At 37.5% G+C, this 22,024-nt stretch overlaps 1 protein-coding gene across 2 annotated transcripts in view; it reads left to right on the top strand.

The window, feature by feature from the left end:
• xirp2 (xin actin binding repeat containing 2) overlaps positions 1–15,621 on the top strand; it is an 85,874-nt gene extending 70,253 nt beyond the window's left edge. For both annotated transcript variants that reach the window (XM_002936750.4, XM_012971306.2), the window contains exons 5-9: positions 387–459; positions 1,612–1,721; positions 2,698–12,037; positions 14,176–14,306; positions 15,534–15,621. In XM_002936750.4, the coding sequence (XP_002936796.3) occupies positions 387–459; positions 1,612–1,721; positions 2,698–12,037; positions 14,176–14,267 (9,615 nt within the window). In that variant the 3' untranslated portion in view covers positions 14,268–14,306; positions 15,534–15,621. The remainder of the gene's footprint in view (positions 1–386; positions 460–1,611; positions 1,722–2,697; positions 12,038–14,175; positions 14,307–15,533) is intronic.
• Positions 15,622–22,024: the final 6,403 nt, after the last annotated feature.

The raw sequence follows: 22,024 nt of genomic DNA, 5'->3' as shown, positions 1-22,024 counted from the left end.
TGTGCCTTTTTTCCTTTTAATGGCTGCCCCCGTGGCTACAGCAGCATTGTTTATATAAACTATAGTAGTCTTTCAAACACACCAGTTCAGGACAACAGTTCATTATATCATAATCACTTTTATTCGCTTTCAATTTTTGGTGTTACTGTTCCTTTAACTCCTGTATGGAAGCACCTGCTCTTAGTTTACTCTGTGTCTCTCCTTTCAAGTGATTACTTTATTTTCGCTAATTATTTGTATGTACTTGTTCTAAGAAACTCTAGGAAAACATATTCTGAATCTAGACTTTTAGTAAAATTCCTTTCCAGATGTTTACTGAAGCTTAGAGTCTGCTAATAAAGCTATTTTTTTTTTTTTTTTTAAATGCCATCATTTACTTTACTTAGGTTTCTGTGCATCAGCAACATACCCATGAGACAAGCACAGCATCTAATTATAATCAAGAAGATGATGAAGTAGGTAAGAATTCTGCTTTGGATTTGGTTGGAAAGGCTACATGACTGAAAGCACTGGAGTAGAAAATTTAGATCTGAAATTTAACATGTGAGCGTACTAGTGATCAAAAAACCATTTTATTTTATATGTACGCTCAAACTCTTGCTATGGGAATATAATTTCCAGGGTCGTTGTGCTACAAGCAGGTATGTACAGTATGTAATACAGCAATTATGATTTGGCTACATGGGCCAATTCTAGCTACTGATATTGGCCTCTTAGACCAATTCGGCAGCTTATCAGCCCATGTATGGGCACTAACGATGGGCCTGCCCAACCAACATCTGGCCTGAAATTGGCCAGATCTTAATCAGGCAGGTTTGATTTTTTTTGTCAGATCATGGACAGCATCGGTTCGTTGATGCGCTCCCCAAACTGACAGGTGCCTATACTTGCCATCTTAATTTGATTGTTTGGACCCAGGGCCAAACGACCAAGTTAGCCTGATATTGCCCATCCATACGTGGAGATATGGGGAGAAGATCCGCTCGCTTGGCGACCTCTTCAAGCGAGTGGATCTTAGCGTGTATGGCCACCTTTACTCTGGAACCTCTGGGTGGAGACCTCAAATTCAATAAATACAAACTTAAAATAATTCTTCCAGTAGCAGAAGAAGCCTCTGTAGGATCAACAAAACCAAGGAGGTGTCTGTAGGTTGATCCAAAAAGTCAACGAGAAGGCCACCACCAAGACAAACAGCACGCAACAATTTTTATGAAGTTTAGATCACCTTTTGTATGGCTGTGGCACCTACACAATTCTGATCCTTGTGCCATAGCCCTGTGTTTCTGGAAAATAGGTTAGATGCCAGGGAAGGCTTTTTGTGGAAAAGATAGAAATCCCAGGAAACCCACTGACCAGCAAAGTGGCAATATCTATAGCTGTTAAGTAGAAAAGCACCCTACATATTTTTTAACCCTGCAATTACATCTTTCTTGGAAAGGAATTGCATAGCATGACCGTCTTGAACGTAAAAAAAACAAAAAAACTTTTCTATGCTTATTGTGAAATATTCTTTTTCTCTTGCCCAGAGTGAGAGAAGACTAAGCCGTCTATTATCTTAGCAACAATCTAAGCTTCACTTTTCTTCTTTCTTTTTTATATACAATTATGAAGAACTACCAAAGATTTCAACACAAGTTCTCAAAGAACAATTTGAAAAATCTCTTAAGGAGAAAGGAGCCAAGACTCATTCAAGCGCTGTTTCTCAACCAAAGCATTCAAAGGTATTTATGTCTTATTGTAATAAGTATATACAATGGAGTCTTTTAGAAGTAGAACTAAAAACTCAATAGCCCTTGTTTAGCAGCTAAAGAACAAAGGATCTCACTAGGGGTAATAATTTGTTAGGGTAGTGGCACGCAGCGTGTTTAGTTGCCCGCTGTTAAATCTCAGCTACTGTGGGTAACTAATCTCCCCAAAATGCCTCTCCACTGACATGCCATATGGGGAGATTAGTCGCCTGTGGTAGCCGAGATTTAACCATGGGTAACTAATCTCCCCATGTGCCACTACTCTTAGACACCAACCCAAATCTTCTGCCCTAGGCCAGTGCACTTGTTCTATCAAAAAATGCCCCCTCTCCAGCCAAGCTCCTAGGACTGGTGTATATTTTAGGAAATTGGCACTGGACTATTTGTAATTATTAACTACTTTTTAAAAGGTCATATTACCAATTTTATTTTTCACTGCTTATAATATTATCCCTGCACTATAATGCTGAGAAAAGTAATAGAACTAATATTTCCTTTAATAAAAAATTAAAAAAATTTTTTGTCTGTCTATTTGAAATCAAAGCATACCGCTATTATCAAGTATAATTTACATCATTTTCAGACTCTCTGGTGTCTTAAGGGTCTAACACCCCCCTGGTTAAGAGTCTGGTATACAAATTAAAATTGGCAAACAAACAAATAGTTACCATGGAATATAATGTCAACAAATTCATAAAGGGGATGTGAGCAGCTATAGATGTGCCTTTAAAAGAGGAGATTTTAAATTAGCACATATAATTTATAAACAATATAAAAATATAAGGCATTTTCGTGTTATAAACTGCAATATCCAACATCTTTCAAGTCCACAGGATTCTGAGGGTTATAGTCTTCAATTTTGGGGGTCAGGCACATGAGTCCGATGTTTCTGTTTTAGAACATGATTTTAGTCCATGCAAATGAAAATTGTGTATCTTATTCCCTAAAGATCTATAATGAGCATCCAGAATTTGAGTGGCCAGTGGTAACTACCATCCATAGCAACTCAGCAAATAGAGTCCAAAATGCAGTGACTGAGGAGACAAGCGTGCATACTACATCCTCTGATAATGTTGCTTCAGCTTCATTTGGAAGTTTAGAAGAGTTTCCACCTCCACCTCCTCCAAATATTTTAGAGACAGAGGAATTGGCAGATTTTTCCCAGTCCCCAGAGCCCCCCAGCTATGCAGAACAGCAACCATGTGCCATGTCCAAAGAATTATACGCCAAGCAAAGGAATCTCTATGAGTTAAAACGTTTATACAAACATATTCATCCAGAACTTAGAAAGAACTTACAAAAGGAGTTTTATAGTGAAGTTTCTGACATTGTTGCCAATAAAGTTGAACAACTTGGTGAGGCTAAAGGAGATGTACAACAAGTCAAGTATGCATTTGAAAATCCAGTGGGTAGTCCTCAAAAGTGCATTAGCCCAGAGAGAGAATATCTGGAATGGGATGAAATTCTGAAAGGTGAAGTGCAATCAATGAGATGGGTCTTTGAAAACCAACCTTTAGATTCAATCAAAGATGAATCCCCAGAGCCAAGCCATATCAAACGTATTGGAGAGCAAGAGATCATTGCAGGAGGAGATGTCAAATATGCAACATGGATGTTTGAGACAAAACCAATTGATGCTTTGGGTGTGGACATTTCCACTGCTACTGAGAATATAGAAAAAGTCCCTGATCTTGCAAGGGGTGATGTGCGGACAGCTACCTGGTTGTTTGAAACCCAGCCACTAGATTGTTTGAATAAAATTTATAAGGAGGACGACTTATCTAACACATTGGAAACCACTGAAGAAATTAAAGGAGGCGATGTAAAATTAGGAAAGCATTTATTTGAATCTACTTTTCAAAATGAAATCAGTTCACTGAGACTAAGCTCAGAACTTGAGGAGTTAAAAGGTGATGTTAAAACAACAATAAAGCAGTTTGAAACTGAACCTAAATATGTCTTAAAGGATAGTTCTGGAAAAATGCTAGAAATTAAAACTATTCGGAGAGAAGATGTAGAGAAAGGAGATGTGAAAACAGCAAGATGGATGTTTGAAACTCAGCCTTTAGATACAATCAACCAGGATGAAGTAGAAGTTAAAGTTGTTCGGGGCATATCACTGGAAGAAAACCTTACAGGGGGTGTAGGAAAAGCAAAGTGGCTATTTGAAACTCAAGCTCTGGATACAATTAAAGAAGTAGAAAGCTCTGTCACAGAAAAAGAAACCATAATTGGTTCTGATGTGTATCAAAAATGTTGGGTCTTTGAAACTATTCCCATGGACATGCTTAAAGATAATGCCAATGAAAGGCCTATGCAAGGAGAAGAGATAATAGGAGGGGATGTAAGTAATACTAAATATTTGTTTGAAACAGTGCCAATGGATGAACTTAAGGAAAGTGTTGAGGTGGGCAAACTGAAACCAATAGTTACCATGGAAGATGAAAAAGGTGATGTACGCCATCAAAGATGGGTTTTTGAAACAAAATCACTTGGAGAGATAGGAGAAGACCACAAAGAACATGTCCGAACTGTCCAACTTGATGAAATTCATAAAGGAGATGTGATCAGCTGTAAAAATGCATTCGAGAAAGGAGATCTTACAAAAAGCGAATTAACATATAAAATTGCAGTTGAAGATGTTGACAAGGGTGCAGTAAAGCTTAATAAAAAACTTTTTGAAACAACTCCACTCTATGCAATTCAGGATCGTTTTGGCCATTTTCATGAAGTCCAAACAATCCGTAAGGAAGATATTGTAAGAGGTGATGTACAGAGCTGCCAGTGGATGTTTGAAACTATACCCATTGACCAATTTCGAGAAAGAAGTGTTGAGAATTATCAGATTATCAAAGGTATATCTTCCGAGCAAATACAATCTGGTGATGTTAAAACGGGTAAATGGCTTTTTGAAACACAGCCTCTGGATTCTATTAAATATTTTAGTAACGCAGAGGATGAAGAAATAATCACAGAAAACCAAACTGAAATTGTTAAAGGAGATGTCAAGATGTGCAAATGGCTATTTGAAACTCAACAAATGGAAGATCTCTATGAAAAACAAGATAAGATATCAGCCGATGTAGACATTCAAAGGGGAGATGTTAAAACCTGCACATGGCTTTTTGAAACACAACCTCTAGATTCGATACACGATGAATCAGAAAAAACAGAGACTACAAACCAAAAGAATATTCAAGGCAGAGATGTACAAAGAGTATGCTTTCTTTTTGAGACAGAAAATTTAGACAACATACAAGAAGAAGGGAAAAGGGACTTCAAAAGAGTTGTTGAAATTGACATACAGTCAGGTGACGTATCCTCTATGAAGTATATTTTTGAAAATCAACCTTTGGATAAAATTAGTTCAAGTTCTGAAGAAGTGCTGCAAAAAATAAAAACCATGAATCAAGAGGACCTGCAGAATGGAAATGTCCTTAGTTGCAAGTGGTTGTTTGAGAATCATTTTATTGATGAAATTAATGAAGACCATGTGAAAAACAAGTCAGAATTTGCTATTAGCGATGTCCAAGGTGGCAATGTGAGAAAAGGATGTTTCATTTTTGAAACTTTTTCATTGGATCAGATTACAGACAAAAATTCTGAAGAGTCATTTACAAGAACAATTAATGAAGAAGAGATAATAAAAGGGGATGTGAAAAATTATACTCTCATGTTTGAAACACAGCCTTTGTATGCTATTCAGGATAAGGAAGGATTTTATCATGAAGTGACAACTGTAAAGAAGGAGGAAGTGTCTCATGGAAATGTTCGAGGAACAAGGTGGTTGTTTGAGACAAAGCCCTTGGACTCTTTTCAAGATTCGGATAAAGTTTATATCATAAAAGCTGTTACACAAGAAGATATTCAAAAAGGAGACGTCAACTCTGTTCGATATCGTTTTGAAACCCAGTCACTAGATACGATATCTGAAGACACAAAATCAGTATTCCGTACAATTGAAGATGTTCAAGGTGGTGATGTAAAGGGCAATAAACAACGTTTTGAAGAGGAAGATGATACAAATAACAAATATGTTAGAACAGTTAGCATAAGTGAAATTAAGCAAGGCAACGTTAAAACCTCAACCTGGTTATTTGAAACACACTCTGTTGATGACATTCATGAAGAGGATTATCAAAATATAAAAACTGTAAGAAAAGAAGACATTAATAAAGGGGATGTGAAAGAAGCAGTTTGGCTTTTTGAAAATCAAAATTTAGATTCACTGAAGGAAGAAGTGGAAAATGTTAGAGAGATAGAAAAAGAATCGATCCCACATGCTGATGTTCGAACTACAACATGGCTGTTTGAAACCACCCCTTTACATGAGTTTAATGAACACGCATTCGAAAAACAAGAAATTATTGGCAAAAGCATCCAGGGGACCTTAAAAGAACTTTACAGCCATAAAATCGTAGAATCTCATGGCATTATTTTGGAAGCAGATGAGATTGGCGATATACGCATGGCCAAGTACAATCTAATGAATCAGGACTCTCCGAAAATACAAAAGGAAGAAATTATAAGGGGTGACCTCCAAAGTATTATGATGAATTTATTATCTGAAAACAGCTCCGCAAAGAGAATAATTATGTTAAATGATGAGGAAAAAGGTAATGTTAGCTTAACAAAATCCCAATTATTTAACAGAACTCAGGATGTTGAGGAACAAAGAGAAGAGATTATAGGAGGTGATATACAAGATACCATTAAGAACCTTCTTAATATTCAGAATTTTTCTAAACAAGGAATACTTATTCAAGAAAGTGAAAAGGGAGACATTAAAATGACTGTTTACTCTCTTCTTAACCAATCTGACCAGAACACCATGCAACGTGATGAAGTGATAGGAGGTGACATAAAGCGTACAATTTCTAACTTAAAATCCTCAGGAGAGTCCAGTGAAAACCGAGAGAGAGTGAAAATAGAAGACTCAGAGAGAGGCAATGTGCAGTTTTATACTACGTGCATTGAATCAGGAGCTTTAGATTATCTAAGGCAACTGCAGAAATCAACAGATGAATCTGTCGAGATAAAAGAACACGAAGAGATAATTGGAGGTGATGTTGAAGGTACCAAACTGCAGCTTAAAAGGCAGCAGTTTCAAATTGAGCGCACTGTTGATGAAACTGATATCATCCCAGGAGATGTATATAATACAGTTAAGGTTTTTATGACTGAACCAGAGCATAAATCTTTTAATGTAAATAAAGAAGAAGTTGTAAAAGGCAATTTAAGAGAAACTCTAAATTCACTTAGCCAAGCTGTAAATCAGACTGTGATTGCACAGAAAGAGGAGATTATTAAAGCTGATCTCCCTGCAACGCTGAAATCGCTCAGTGAATCACAGTATCAAACGAGAGAGACAGAAAAGGCAGATGTCATCCCTGGTGACATTCAAGGAACCATCAATTCTCTGGAAAAAGCAGCAAACATTAAACAAGAGCTTGTTAAGGAGGAGGTTGTTCGTGGAAACCTTGAGGCTACATTAAAGTCTTTACAAGAAGCACAAGATTATGTTAAGCAAGTAGAGAAGGAAGATGTAATATCAGGCAACATAGACATAACAATGAAAAACCTTAGAGATGTTTCTTCAGAAAAAAAATATGTCCAACACCAGGTTAGTATGCAGGGAGATGTCAAAAACACCATCAAGAGCTTCAGTCAGCCTTCACTAAATGTCCAAAGTCAAGAAAGTAAAGTGAAAAACACAAAGAAAAGCATGCAGCAATCAGAAGAAACACTTACTGAAACTGAAAAATATGCAGCAACTGGGGGATATATCACTGCAGGCCATGATGACCAACCCAAGAGTTTGGGAACTGAATGCAAGAACCAACAAAGCGTGAATGCAATGCAGAAAACTAGAAATGAAACCTTGAAAAATGACGCAAATAAAGTATTGTGTCAAAAAGTGGAGAGCAAAGATACAGTCTGCAAAGTAACTGAAAGCAAGTTAAAAATGAAAAAAACCGAAACAAGCACAGCCTGGAAAAAGCAAAACACCATTTCTGGCACTCAGTCTGCAGAAATAATATCTGGAGAGAAAAGATGTTTACTTCAAGGATTTAGTGAGGGTCATAAAGAAAAAACACCTACAGACACAATCAATCAAAGCAAGGTGATGCAAGAAGCACAACTGTCATCAAGTATTAATACTTCCAAATCCACTGCATCACAACAAGCTATCAATGTGATTAATGAAAGCAGCTATCAAGTCCCTGATCATGCTCACAGACAAGTGACAAACCATCAGGCACAAATTGCTCAATATTCTACCAAGACTCTCACAAAGAATCAAGTAGACATTCAACAAGCAGAAGTTTTAGATTCTATCAATAATAATATTGAAAACACAGAAAAAATTGAAATATCTGAGAAAAACATACAAATGCCAAAAGAAATTAAAAATCTGGAGGTTAGTAATGTAATTAAAAAGAAGTCTATGGAAGAGGTCACAGTAAAAAGGAAATTTGGATCATCCAAATCAGATCATCATTTGCAAATGAAAAATCATCCACAACCTGCAATACTGAGAAATCCAAAAAACAAACCCGAAATATATTCCCCACCTCCTCCTCCTCCCCCTCCTCCTCCACCAGTAACAGAGACATTAACAGCCCAGCTTCCTTTACCACCACCTCCACCACCTTTACCTTTGATGAAGTCAAACAACGAGCCTGAATATTTTCCTTCACCTCCTCCACCAGTAACTGATAAGATGGATAATGAGATTTTTCCACCTGTAACCACAACACTGCTCACAGAGCACAAGGAAATTGTAAACAAAAAAGTGAATTTCCAGCCTTATCATAAGCAGAAAACACAGGTTTTCTCTAATAACTACTCTACAAACCAATTGGAGTCAAGACAAAAAAGTGCCAATGAACAAACTATAAAATATTCTGAGAAACAAAGGCCAGATGTGCCTCCAAAGTCAAAACTGCCTGTCTTTCAGCATAAAGTAGACGATATGACAATTACTAATAAAAATAAGAGTAAGCAAGAATATGCTCAAAATGCAACTCAAGTTTCTGAGGAACAAAGAAGGGACTTTAAACAAGAAATAATTAATCAAGGACCATTACCACCCAAGAAAAAAGTAGTTGTGCCACAGAAAATATCTCCAACATTTAAATCTGAAAGTGTAGAAGTGAAATCAAAAGTACTAGATGAAAATGTTTCTGAAATCAATGTGCAAGACATTGATCAAATAATGTGTGACCAAGAACTAGAAAAAATTCATAATGAAACCTTTAAAACAAAGGAATCATTACATTTGTCACCAACAATATCCCCACATTTGAAACCAGAGAGTCCTATAACAAAATCTAACAAACAACGTGGAATTACTTCAATAATAAACCAACAAAATATTTCCAGAACAGAGGCCACGGCTTCCCACCAAGTGCAAAATATTCAGAGCCATGACATAAACCTACAAGATCTTGATCAAGCCATATGTGACCGTGAAATGGAAAGAATTCATGAAGAAACTTTGAAACCCAAGAAAAAAGTGTTTTTTCCACCTAAATCCTCCCCATTGTTGCAACCTGCAACACCACCACCAAAACCTAAAACCTACATAAGAAAATTCAAAACCCCATTAATGATCGCAGAAGAGAAATACCGTCAGCAGAGAGAAGAAATGGAAAAAAATAAAAGCAAGACCTTGTGCCAGGACATTAAGGCAGAAGTTGATGAATCTCACGTTGTACAAGCTACAGCAGGGTCAGAAGTCAACATTTCTGTTAAGGAAGAGTCACAAAATGTAACAGAGACAACCACATGTAGCCAAAATCTGTCAAACCAAAGCAAAGAGAAAATGATTGACTTATTGAGCACAAATATTAAAGCAGATCGTGAATCACCTCTAGCCCAAAGAGCACAAGTTAAACACGAGCCTAGTTTACAGATACAGAAAAAATATCAAACTGCTGAGCATACTAGTGAACAATATGTTTCTAGCAAATCTGAAGGGTCAGACAATGTAGAGAAGTTCAAACAATCAAGTTTTCGAACTATTTCTCCTAGTCTTCAGAGAATGCCCCTTAACAAAAATATAAAGAATGTGATAAAGCCGGGAAAGCTCATACAGGAAGTAAGCAGTACTGAAAGTAAGATACAAATTGACAACAAACCCCATCTTACCAAGCAAGAACTGGCTAAAGAAAGCCACAGGGCGCATTTCAGTGAAACTAGCTCACAACAGTCAGTTTCCCAGAGCTCAAAACAAAAAGAACAAGATGCATCGCTAACAGTGCATACTAAATCTAGTGAAATGGAAACAAAAAGCAAGAATGAAGGAATCTCCTTAACTAGAAGCCAAGAGCGGGTCCAAAGCCCAAAAATATTCAAAAAACTCCAAGTTAAAAAGGAGCAGAGTAACACAGATAGCAGTTCAACTCAAATTAGAAAACTTGAAACCTCAGAAGACGTTTCTGGCCACCTGCAGAGCCAGTTCAAATCTCCAACTCAGAAAGGCCTGGTTCAAGAAAGCAAAGTGGCAGCTCAAAATATTGTGAAAGATAAGCAAGTACATGAAAGCGAAATGGGAGAAAAGAAAAAAATGCTTCAATCAACTCAGGAATCCATAAGCAGAAAGGAAAACAGTTCAATCGATGTTGTTGAGTGTATCCGAAAGTGTGAGGAACTTCAAGAAATTATAAGAAAAATAAATACATTTGAATTGAACGCACAAACCCTTAGCAGTGACACCTTTACAACTTTCCTTAGTATTATCCCTGTGTGGTTAATAAGCGATGAAACAAAGAAAGTCCTAACTGAAATGGCAACATCCAGCAACCTAGATTATATTAGAGAACAATTATCCTACATTAAAAACAAAACAGTGGATATGCAGTCTTATTTTGAAAAAAACATACATTCAGCTATAAAATCATCTACGACTGTGAAAAGCAGAAATGAGGCCAGCACTTACAGTGGAATAGCCAAGAAACAAATTAGCACCGTCTCCAAAAAGGTGGAGAGTTCCAACAAAGTAATTCAAGAAAAATCTAAAATGAATAATGATGTTAGCAGAGTATTAAGTGATAGCAGACAAACAGAGTGCAGATCTTGTTCTCCATCTTTAAAAACAAGATCTCCATCACCCACATACATAACAATTGAGTCCACAGCAAGGCGCACAGATTCACCCCACAAAGAAAGACCACAGTGTGCATCTCCTCCTCAGAAAGAAGCAACACAAGCTCCGCCACCCCCTCCAAGATCAGTAACACCCAAAACAACAACTCGGTCAGAGCAGCTTGCTAAACTAAAAGACACAACTGCAAAGTTATCTCATGGAACGCAGGCTAGGGCTGTCACTCCAATTCCTGTAGTAATTGAAAAAAAGTGCGAAATTGTACATTCTCCTGCTACACTAAGAAGGCAACTCAAAATTGAAAGCCATGCCACAGAAACTATATGTACAACACCAGTTCCTACAAATGAGGTTACTGTCAGCACAGTAGGGGAGAAAACAGAAGTATATGAAGAATCTAGAAAATCAGAAATCCAAAAATTTCATTCTCACCAGGAACCCAAACACATTCCAGAATGGGTAGGGCAAGAAATGGACACATTGGATGTTATTTCAATCACACACGGCAGTGACATCCCCAAAAGTCATGTATTAGCCACAAGAGAAAAAACTATTTACTCAAAAGAAAAAGGGAATAGTTCTGAAAAATTAAAATCCCAAAGCAAAGATGAATCAAACAAGGCTGAAGCTGCAAATGTTCATTTTAAAACAGACCAAGGTAAATTCCAAAGTGAACAAAGGAAAACATTGCAACAGGTTAAACAGAAATCTCAAGCTGAGCTCGAAGAGAGCAAGTCACAAGAAGTTGTTAAAGGAAAATCTAGAAACGTTCCCATAAGGCAAATAAAGGATTTCAAGGATAACGCATCAAAGCAAGTGTATGTAAACAGAAAAAATAGAGACGACATGTTCAAACCAATGGTACATTCTGAAACAATGTCTTTTGCTGAGCATGTTTCTAGTGTAGACAAAAGAGAAAGCAAAACAGAAAGGTCAAGAATACCACCAAACTCAGAAACCATTAAGCCAGGCTTTGAGTTCAAGCACGCACCTCCAACCTATGAAGATGTTATATCTGGTCACATGTTGGACATTTCTGCTACTGAGTCACCAGATGACATATTGAAGAATTTTCAGAAGACATGGGAAGAAAGTGAAAGGGTGTTTAAGAGTCTTGGCTACTCTGTTTCGGACACTTCTGAGATGAGAAGTAGTTACCATCAGGAAGAGTATTTTACTGGTAAATAGGCATGTTGGGCTTGATGGATGGAGTGTTAACTAACCAATGGTGTTTCCCAACTATTCTAATACTTGTGGAATTTGAAACTAATATAAGCACTGACAAGTTTGATTTATCTGTTTTAAACTTAAATCACTACTATTTCTAAGCCTAATTAATGAAAAGTGTGAAGTTGTGTGATAATATGTGTTATACTAACCTTGACAAGCGTGCTCAGAATAAATGCTTAAGTTATTCAGTTAACACTTATTTCATTTTATGTGCACTTGAATACAAATGACAGTATTCCAGGTGTTTCAGATATATTCATGACTGCATGGCAAAAAATGAAATGTTGCACAAGTTTCCATAATGATGTTTCTGTAATTATATTGATTATCAACATAGTTTTCAAAAAATCAGGGACTTAATCAAAAATCCTGAACTATGAATTCATTCATTACCCCAGAACTTGTATATGGTGAACAAAGAGTGTTATCTTAGTACGATTAGTGATGAGCGAATCTGTCCCATTTCGCTTCACTGGAAAATTTGCGAAAAATTAGCGAAACACCGAAAAAGTTGCAAAACGCAGGTGTCGCACAACCATTTTGTTGGATGCACCTTTTTTTACATGACCGTGCCTATTTTGATGCAACCGTGCCCATTATGACGCGACCACAATTTTGCCATTGGTGAATTGTTTTGTGTGTCAAAATAGAAGTCTATTCACCCATGGCAAAATGCGCAAATTCGCTGCAAATCCATGCCTGAGTATGATACTTTATCAGCACTATACATGGCTTAAATAAATGAATATAATGGTATGTATGTATTTTTTCATTCAAAAAGTGCTACTTGTGCACACATTGCTGTAGAGCAGAACAATACATTAATGGAAAAAACAGGGGTCAATGCAATAATAAAATAAAAGTTAAATACAAAATAAATTCACAATCAAATTCTAGGTCTTGTATTCAAGTAGGTGCTGAGTATTAGAGAGACAATAGAAAGAAGGTCCCTGCCTCTTGTACCTTATAATGTAAGGGTACTGATAACTGGATATTCACATCTTGTATAATATTTAAAGTGATACTGAAAAGATCCAGGTTCTTACAGTACTGTGTCAATATAACACAATTACTGACATCTCTTCAGCTATAGCTTTTGTAGTAGTGATCTCATACTTCGGAAGTTCTTAATCTTTACAGGGTCTTTACAGGGATACTGTGATACTGACACACTATTTAGAAACTGAAATTTGCCAAGGCTGGCAGAGTAGTCCTATATGGGAGCAGGCATTTGAGTAAGTTCCCAGCAACATTTATCTATATTTGAGTTGATGTGGAAAGTTAATTCTGTCTTGTTGGTCCAGGGCCAGCAGACATATTTCCAGGCAAACTAACAGATGGTAATGCAAAGAGCAGTCCTCTGAAACTAATGCCACCCAACAAAACAAGAAAGCCCCAAATGCGTTTTCTGCAAATGGACTAAACAAGTGGACCTGCTACCCAGGGCTGTGTGTAGGCACTACCCACCTCAGGTAGGGACCTAAGGTGGGTAGTGCCTAGACACAGCCCTGTGTAGGGTTCCTTGTAAGGACAGTAAGGTGAACAAACATGGATTCGTCCAATAGTAATACATTGCAGAAAATAGGACACATTAACTATAATCTGGGATGCAAGAGGAGCAAAACTGTACCCCTTACACCTTATTTACACAACAATTGGGTTTTGGCCAATGCTCTAGAAGTTTACTCTTCAAGTCCAGTTGCTTTAGACTTAGCTCTCTTAGATCTTTAGTTCTTGATGGACGAAAATCTTCATAGACAAACTTTGGAAAGAAAGTTGCTTCTTTCATGTCTACTGTGTATTCCAATTGAATCCTAACAAAATGTTTAGTTTGGGTGTATTAGGTGTATATACCATAAAAAGGAAAGATTCAGCTTGGAAACTCATTAATTTGCACCTCGCTCCATTATTCATACCAAATCAAGATTCACTCAAATCAATTTGCACATCTTCCATGCAATGAGGTGTAAGGTGGTAATGACTGAAATTTTTCCCAGTGGAATTAACAAATACCTTTAACATGTTTTATTTGGTAGTCATTATTTCTAGAAAATCTGTAATAAATTTCTTTTTTTTTCTCCTATATAGAAAACGCATCGGGACAAGGACACCTGCATTATTTGTCAAAAGAAGGTTTATCCAATGGAATGCCTGGTAGCAGACAAGCAGATCTTTCATAATAGCTGCTTCCGCTGCAGTCACTGTAGTAATAAATTAAGGTAAGTAATAAAGAAGGAATGTAATAAAAGGGCAGATAAAGCTCAGATTCAGTTAGTTTTAGGACATATTGTTGTAGAGTTACAGTATCACTTCCCATAGCCAGAAGTCCTATGCCAGGTAAGGACGAGCTTCTAGTGGAACCCTACTTTATAAATATTTATTTATTCTTTTACAAAATGATTTTGTTTTTATAGGGATGGCTATACAATGTAATACAGTCCTTGCATCTGCAGAAGAAGGAAGGAATTCCCATGTATCTTCTTTAAAGACTATACCTCATATTTATTTCTTTACTGAATACTAGTTATATGGTATATTTTGTATAGGCTACAAGAAAACCTAGCGAGTTGTCCAACCAGGACAGTTTAGGGCTCTGTTTTTCTGGACATGCCCTTATACCAGACAGCATAACTTCCAGAAAAGCTTGGGGAACAATGAAGCAAATTAAAAAATAAATACGCTTAGGGGTATATTTATCATGCTGAGTAAAAAAAATGGAGTGAAGCATTACCAGTGATGTTGCCAAGGGAAACCAATCAGCAATTAGATTTCAACAGTTAGAAAACCAAAGTAAAGCATCTGATGGCTGCTATGAGCAACATCACCGGTAATGTTTTACTTCACTTTTTAAACAGCATGATAAATATACCCCTAAATGCCCAAAAGTATGCTGACACCCATTTAATTATTTCAATTCATTATTAAAGTCACACCCCTTATTGCTGACATAGGTGCCACTACATAATACTATAATATTCTTTACTATTCCATGCTTCTGACAACAGTTTTGGGGAATGTGCTTTTCCCATTTCAGCACCATAATGCAACTATATACAAAGTTAGTTCCATACATAATTGGTTTGCTAAGATTGCAATTGAGACGCTCCACTGGCCAGCACAGTTGGGATCACCCAATATCCGTGCCCACCCTTTCAGTGTTCCAACATTTAATGGAATGGAATGTTCTGCTATTGCAGAAGAATAGAGGGTAAAGGCTGTTGAAGCCGCAAATAGAGGACCAACTTCATATAAATATGAAGTTGGTCCTCCAACCAAGAGAATGAGATGTTGGACAGGTTGGTGTCTACATACTTTTGACCATATAGTGTAATTTCTAATAAATGTTTACACTGATAAAATGTTTTATAATTATGTGGTTATGTCCTGTAAGAAACATTCACTTTTAACATACAACTTTCATTAATCCTTATATATTTTTTTTTTAGCTTGGGAAATTATGCATCTCTCCATGGACAGATATACTGCAAAGCCCACTTTAAACAACTCTTTAAATCTAAAGGAAACTATGATGAAGGCTTTGGATATAAACAGCACAAAGAACTCTGGCATCCCAAAAACCAAACTCCAGATACCAACCAAGTCATAAAGATAAATGAAGACAAAAACAAAAAATCAACTGAAAAATCAAACAACCCTGAAAACTTGCATTCAAGTGAAAAAATTGTATACAGTGATGATATAGATGGTGTTTCGAAAAGTTCTAGTGAAAGAGGAAAGTTAAAAGTAACGTGGCCCCCAACGGCAGATACCACAATAACAAAAGCTCCTGTTGAAGATGTTTTGGTAACCAAGCCAAAATGGCCTCCTGAGAACTTGAGTCAGGAAACAAATGACACTGGGATCTGTCTGCCACTGGTGAAAAAGAACAGCATGAAACAGTTGGATGGGGAAAGACCTCCTCCTGAAGGAGGTGAGCAGGGTAGAGCAGAAAATGAAAACCCCACTAATTCAAATGAGGGAGGGGTAATCAAAACGAAGGAAAATGAATGTTCCTTATTGAAGAAAGATGGCACATTGCTACATGGGGATCAGGAAAGAATTTGTATGGAAGATGATGTTCAGGATATGGTTAAAGTTACAAAGATTGATGGAAATGAGGATGAGGATACCCAGAACTGGAACAGTAATAATAATAATAATCACAATACTAAATTCAAGGTGTTTAAACACAGAAAATCAATTGCAATATGAAGAAGGCAAAGAAAATGAAGAAAAGCTCCACGATACTAAGGCCCTATCACAAAAGAAGAGCTTTTATTTTCTTTGTGATGATCGTGCTTGTTTTGCAGAACATGTACAAATGAAACCATTCATTCCTCTGTGGATCAAAGAGTTTGCCCCATGGATAACATTAATATCACTGATCATTCTGAGAACCTCTTGAAATGAGTATTCAGGATCTTTAAGGTTTAAATGTCACCTCATCATAGGATTTGGAAATCAAGTCCTTCGCAACCACCATAAAACTCATGAAAAACAAAGACACTGATGAACCATATTTCCAAAAGCAGCAGGCCATGCCTACAAAGAAATTCTATTTAGATCTGGAAACAGACACCTTTGATAGCAAGTGAAATGATGATGAAAGTCTACAAGATAGGATTTAACATGTGAAACAGAAAGATGATGAATGAACCAAACGTGTTTGCTGATTCATATTTCATGGACAAAATGTGTCTCAAGGTATTGATGTTGAGGATCATAAACGGAGAGTTGCTATGAAATAGACTTGATTTATTGATTATTCTTTTGATCCAGCTGACGTTTGGGTGTCATGAGTTGAAGAGATCCAGTAGGGTTATTTTATGTGTTCTAAGTATAAGGCTTGCGAGTTTACACAAATAATCTACAAAGCTTGGTTTTACAGCTCAACGCATTTCATATATTACAGTATAAGCAGTTTATTTTTCCATGGAGATAACAATGCAGTAATTTTATACCAATGGCTTTCTTAAACTATTCCCTAATATTGTTTTTAATTTTGTAGTTTCAGATCAAGAGATATAATAAGCACCTGGTGTGCCTAAAAAATACATTGACAAATAATGGAATGTGACTTTTTCATTAAATACATGGCATAATATGTACATTGGGTTTCTGAGTTTGCTGTTGAAAGATTTTTTTTTTACAGAATGTTTTGACCTGAGGAAAACATATTTAGCTATAATTCAATATTTTGTAATAAAATAGCCAAGATTTTCATTATCCCTCTGTTGTAGGAAGTTCTGGTAAATATAATGTGCACTGAGTGGCCTCCTTTTACACATATGCTAAGGAAAGGTAGGTCAGGCACCTACACACATACCTTTTGCAAGATGAAAGATGTAGACATTGCTAAATAACATTTTCCTATCTAGGTACTTGCTTATTTTATTTGTTTGCAATATTTTATCAAGAAAATGGGTCTTGTCAATGGAAATTCATATTGAGTGAGTAGACTTATTCAGAGAGATGTATATATATCTAAACATGATAGAAACTAACATGGGGAAAAATTATGATTTCAAAATTACCAAGAATGTGTTCTGCATGATAGTGATGGCTTCCCTGATAAGTAATCTGGCTTAGTTTTCATAGTGCAATGGCCATGCTGTCCTTTGTAGTGCATGACTTACAGATGGAGCACTGCTACACCTTATTTCCTATGGCAATAAATGGAGTACTGTGTGAGCCAAATAAGAAAATGAATTCTGCCCCATCTGTATCTTCAGAGCCTTGAACTATTCAGATAAACCAACAATATCCAATATGTGGTCTTAAGCTATTGTTAAAGTATCCCAGCATCCCCTTAAATGACCAAGATGCATTTGGTCAACAAACATTGTTATTCTAGGGCACTTTGTTAGTAAAATTTCACTGGAACAATGTCAGTGTTTATCAGGGGCGGGCCTAGGGGTGCCCTAGGCAACCCGGTCGGCCACCTGGCCCGCCCCCTCCGTTGGCACGCATGCGCAGTTCGGGGGGGGGGGTGCGATGCCGTGGGTCATTGCCCCCGCCGCTTATCATTAGCAGCGGGGGCAATGGCAAAGTAGGGGAACTAGTGGTAGGCAGCAGAGGCTTCTGCCTGGCGCCCCCTAATCATTGTGCCCTAGGCAGCTGCCTCTTCTGCCTACCCCTAGTTCCGGCCCTGGTGTTTATAGTATAAACTGCAGTGTTGTGTTGTTTGCCTGGGAACCATTACAATGAAGTGGAATTGGCAACTGGCAATTCAGTGTTCCAGCTCGTTATTTACAACGTTTAGGGAAAATGAATCAATTCTATTACTTATAAATAGGATATATATTCCCTATAAGAAGAAAATTCCAACAAATGTGCTACTGCAGTCATATTTGCCATTGCTTACATTCTTGCCATTCATTTTACAGGTTATAATGAGGTTAAAGAGGTACAGCTTTTATACCCAAATTAATGTAAACGGAGCAAAATGTATAGAAATGCATGGCTTAAGTAAATCAAGGGTCAATAAGGGGCACATTTATCAATGTTCATATTCTTTTTGTTTCCCCGAATCAAACTTTTTAGCTCTAAAAATCATATATTAAGATTTTTACTCTGAAACACAAATTTTTCGTTATTTCTCAAGTGTAAAAACCATGAAGACAGTAACTTTGTGGGGATTTTTTACTTGTAATCTCACAACAATTCTTATGAAAACAAGATTTCAAAGTATTTGTATTCTTATTTTCTGTTTTTTATTTGTTAGTGTTTTTTAAATCCAGATTTTTTTTAACAAAAAGGAAACATTCGTACACTTAAAAATGTGAGTTTAGTCGACATTGAAAAAAACCTCTAAAATTACACAGATCTAGTGATGAGCGAATTTCTGCATTTTGCCATTGGCTAATTGTTTTACAAAAATTCTGTGAAAATTCGGCGCGGAAAAATTCGGCGCTCAGATTTTTTTTTGTTGTGCATCAAATTGGGCGTGGTTGCGTCAAAATTGACAGGGAAAGATTTGCTCATCACTACACAGATCCGAATTTTGATAAATCTGCCCTTAAATGTGGAAGTATTGATGGGCAAAATAATTTGCCAGGCATAGAATCGCTGCGAATTTTCACGTTTCCCTGTGGCAATTTATTTCGCAAAAATTGTCGCCTGCATTAAAAAATTGTTACATGCGTCAAAAAAAATTGTAGTGCAAGTCAAACAAATGACGCACCCAACAAATCTTTGTAGATGCGTGACATTTTAGCAGTTTCGTAGATTTTTGGTCGAAGCCAAACAGGCCAAATTCGCTCAACACTATGGGGCTGATTTACTAATCCACGAATCCGAATGGGAAAAATTTGGATTATAAAGCAAACATTTTGCGACTTTTTCGTTTCATTGCCAGTACAAATTTCGAGAATTGTCGCGACTTTTTCATAGACAGTGCGACTTTCGCGAATTGTCGCGACTTTCGTATTGAGCGCTCGAAAAAGTCGCAAAATACCGATCATTACGAAAAAAAACGCATTCATAAGCTTTTCGGACATTCGTGAATTAGTAAATGTGCCCCTATGGGGCACATTCATTAAAGTACAAATCCGAATCACGAAATATGATTCTTTTCATTTCAATCCAAAAATTTCTGAACTTTCGTAGTCCTTGTGTCAAATACAATTTTGTCGCACAAATTGTTGCAAAGCACGACAATACGATTTTGTTGCACAGATTGTTGCACAAATTGTCGCAAAGCACGAAAAATATGATTTTGTTGCACAAATTGTCGAACAAATTGTCGCAAAGCACATAAAACACGATTTTGTCACACGAAAACACGATTTTGTTGCACAAATTGTCGCAAAGTACGAAAAAGTCACAAAAAATACACACAGTACGAAAACAATCTTACTTTGATAAATGTGCCCCTATGTGTTTCTGTTTTCAAACGGAGCCACCATAGTAAATTATAATAATTACCATTTAATGGAATTTTGTTGTAGTACCCTAGGCCCCTTCTGTGTGTAAAGGCCCCCATACACGGGCCGATAGAAGCTGCCGATATCGGTCCCTTGGACCGACTCGGCAGCTTATCTGCCCGTGTAGGGGCAGAAACGAGCGGGCTAGCAGACCGATATCTGGCCTGAAATTGGCCAAATATCGATCGGCCAGGTTAGAAAATCCAGTCGGATTGGGGACCGCATCAGCTCGTTGATGCGGCCCCGAACCGACTGCCCCATTGCCGCCTACATAATCCGGTTGTTTGGCCCCAGGGCCAAACGATCGGATTCTTTTTTTTTTTTAACTTCAAGCTCCCCGATATCGCCCACCCGTAGGTGGGGATATCGGGGGAAGATCCGCTCGCTTGCCGATCTCGCCAAGCAAGCGTATCTTACCGTGTATGGGGACCTTAACCCGAATACAGGTGAACTAACAGATCGTACCTTTCATTGGCTTAGTTCCATCTTGACTAGTGAGTCCCGGGTTGCAAATAGAGGTGCTTTGCTTTAACCACAGTTTATTCACTGCCAGAAGTTTTAGTTCGAGAAGAATAAGTCTATTCACTGCAAGAAGGTAATATTGAAAATATTTTTAATATTCCATTGCATAGACCCATATGTGTGTGCGCATTTCTTTTGTTGAAGTTGAATGTTGAAGTAGTTTGCATGGAACAGTAAGCATATGTGACAGTTACAGTATTCGCTCATAATAAAAGCTACTTACACAAAAGCTGGGTGCTGTGTCTTTTATAGAAAACCGATTCAGCTGAAAAAAAAAGAACCCCAAATATTCCAACAACGTTTCTGTGGTTTCAAAGAATGAGCACAGCAGAAGCAGAACAGCTGAATCATATATATATTCTAAAATATTTATTGTCTCTGGAAATTCAATATTCTCGATGCTTTCAAATATTTTGAAACTGTTGAGCGGCTTTATTTGAGCCTCAGAATAGGATCCAATTTTTGAGCTCCATTCGCCGGCATATTTTTGAATTTTCAATGTCTCAAACGGTAAAAAATCTCTCTGCAGGATTAAGGTATTGTATGACTGGAGAGCTATAATAGGCAAATAAAGACATTATAATGGCATATAATAGACAAATCTAATTCCGCCAGTGTCTGTGGGTATGTCTTTGTATGAAGGATGGCCAGATGGTTGTGTTGGCAGTTGCTGGAGGATATAGTCAGAGCTGTCTTTTAGATGTGTATATAAAGACAATTTCTCTGGGCATTGTAAAAAGAGTTTCTTACAGAACAGCAGAAAGAAGGTGGTAGAAACAGTAGGCAAGATGGCAACCATAAGCCTTTATATCAGTTTAGGCTTACCTTGTATAAATATAGGGACCCACAAATTCTGTTGTGCCCCAAGTCTTGCCACAACCATAATCAGCCCATAGCACACAACCTTTGCTTTCATTGCTGAGTGGTTGTTATTAGTGATGGGCGAAATGTTTCAGCAGGCATGGATTCGCGGCGAATTTCTGCGTTTCGCCATTGGCGGATTGTTTAGCGAAACGGATGAAAAAATTTGCTGTGGAAAAATTCGCTGCACGGGCAAAAATTGTCGCCCGTGACAAAATAATAGCCGCGGGCAACAAAATAATGGCTGCGGGTGGCGAAATAATAGCCGCGGGTGGCGAAATAATTGCCGCCGGTGACGAAATAATAGCCGCGGGTGATGAAATAATAGTCGCGGGTGACGAAATAATAGCCGCGCGATGAAATAATAGCCGCGCAACAAAATAATAGCTGCGGGCGACAAAAGAATAGCCGCGGGCGCCGAAATAATAGCCGCGGGCGACAAAATAATAGCCGCGGGCGACGAAATAATAGCCGCGGGTGACTAAATAATAGCCGTGGGTGACTAAATAATAGCCGCGCGACAAAATAATAGTCACGGGCGATGAAAGAATAGCCGCGCAACAAAATAATAGCCGCGCAATGAAAGAATAGCCACGGGCGACAAAAGAATAGCCAAGCGACAAATGAAT

Source organism: Xenopus tropicalis, chromosome 9 (assembly GCF_000004195.4).
Source record: "Xenopus tropicalis strain Nigerian chromosome 9, UCB_Xtro_10.0, whole genome shotgun sequence".
In the NCBI taxonomy this organism is placed as follows: Eukaryota; Metazoa; Chordata; class Amphibia; order Anura; family Pipidae; genus Xenopus; species Xenopus tropicalis.
The sequence above is the reverse complement of the archived record's forward strand: the minus strand, read 5'-3'. Positions and strand labels throughout refer to the sequence as shown.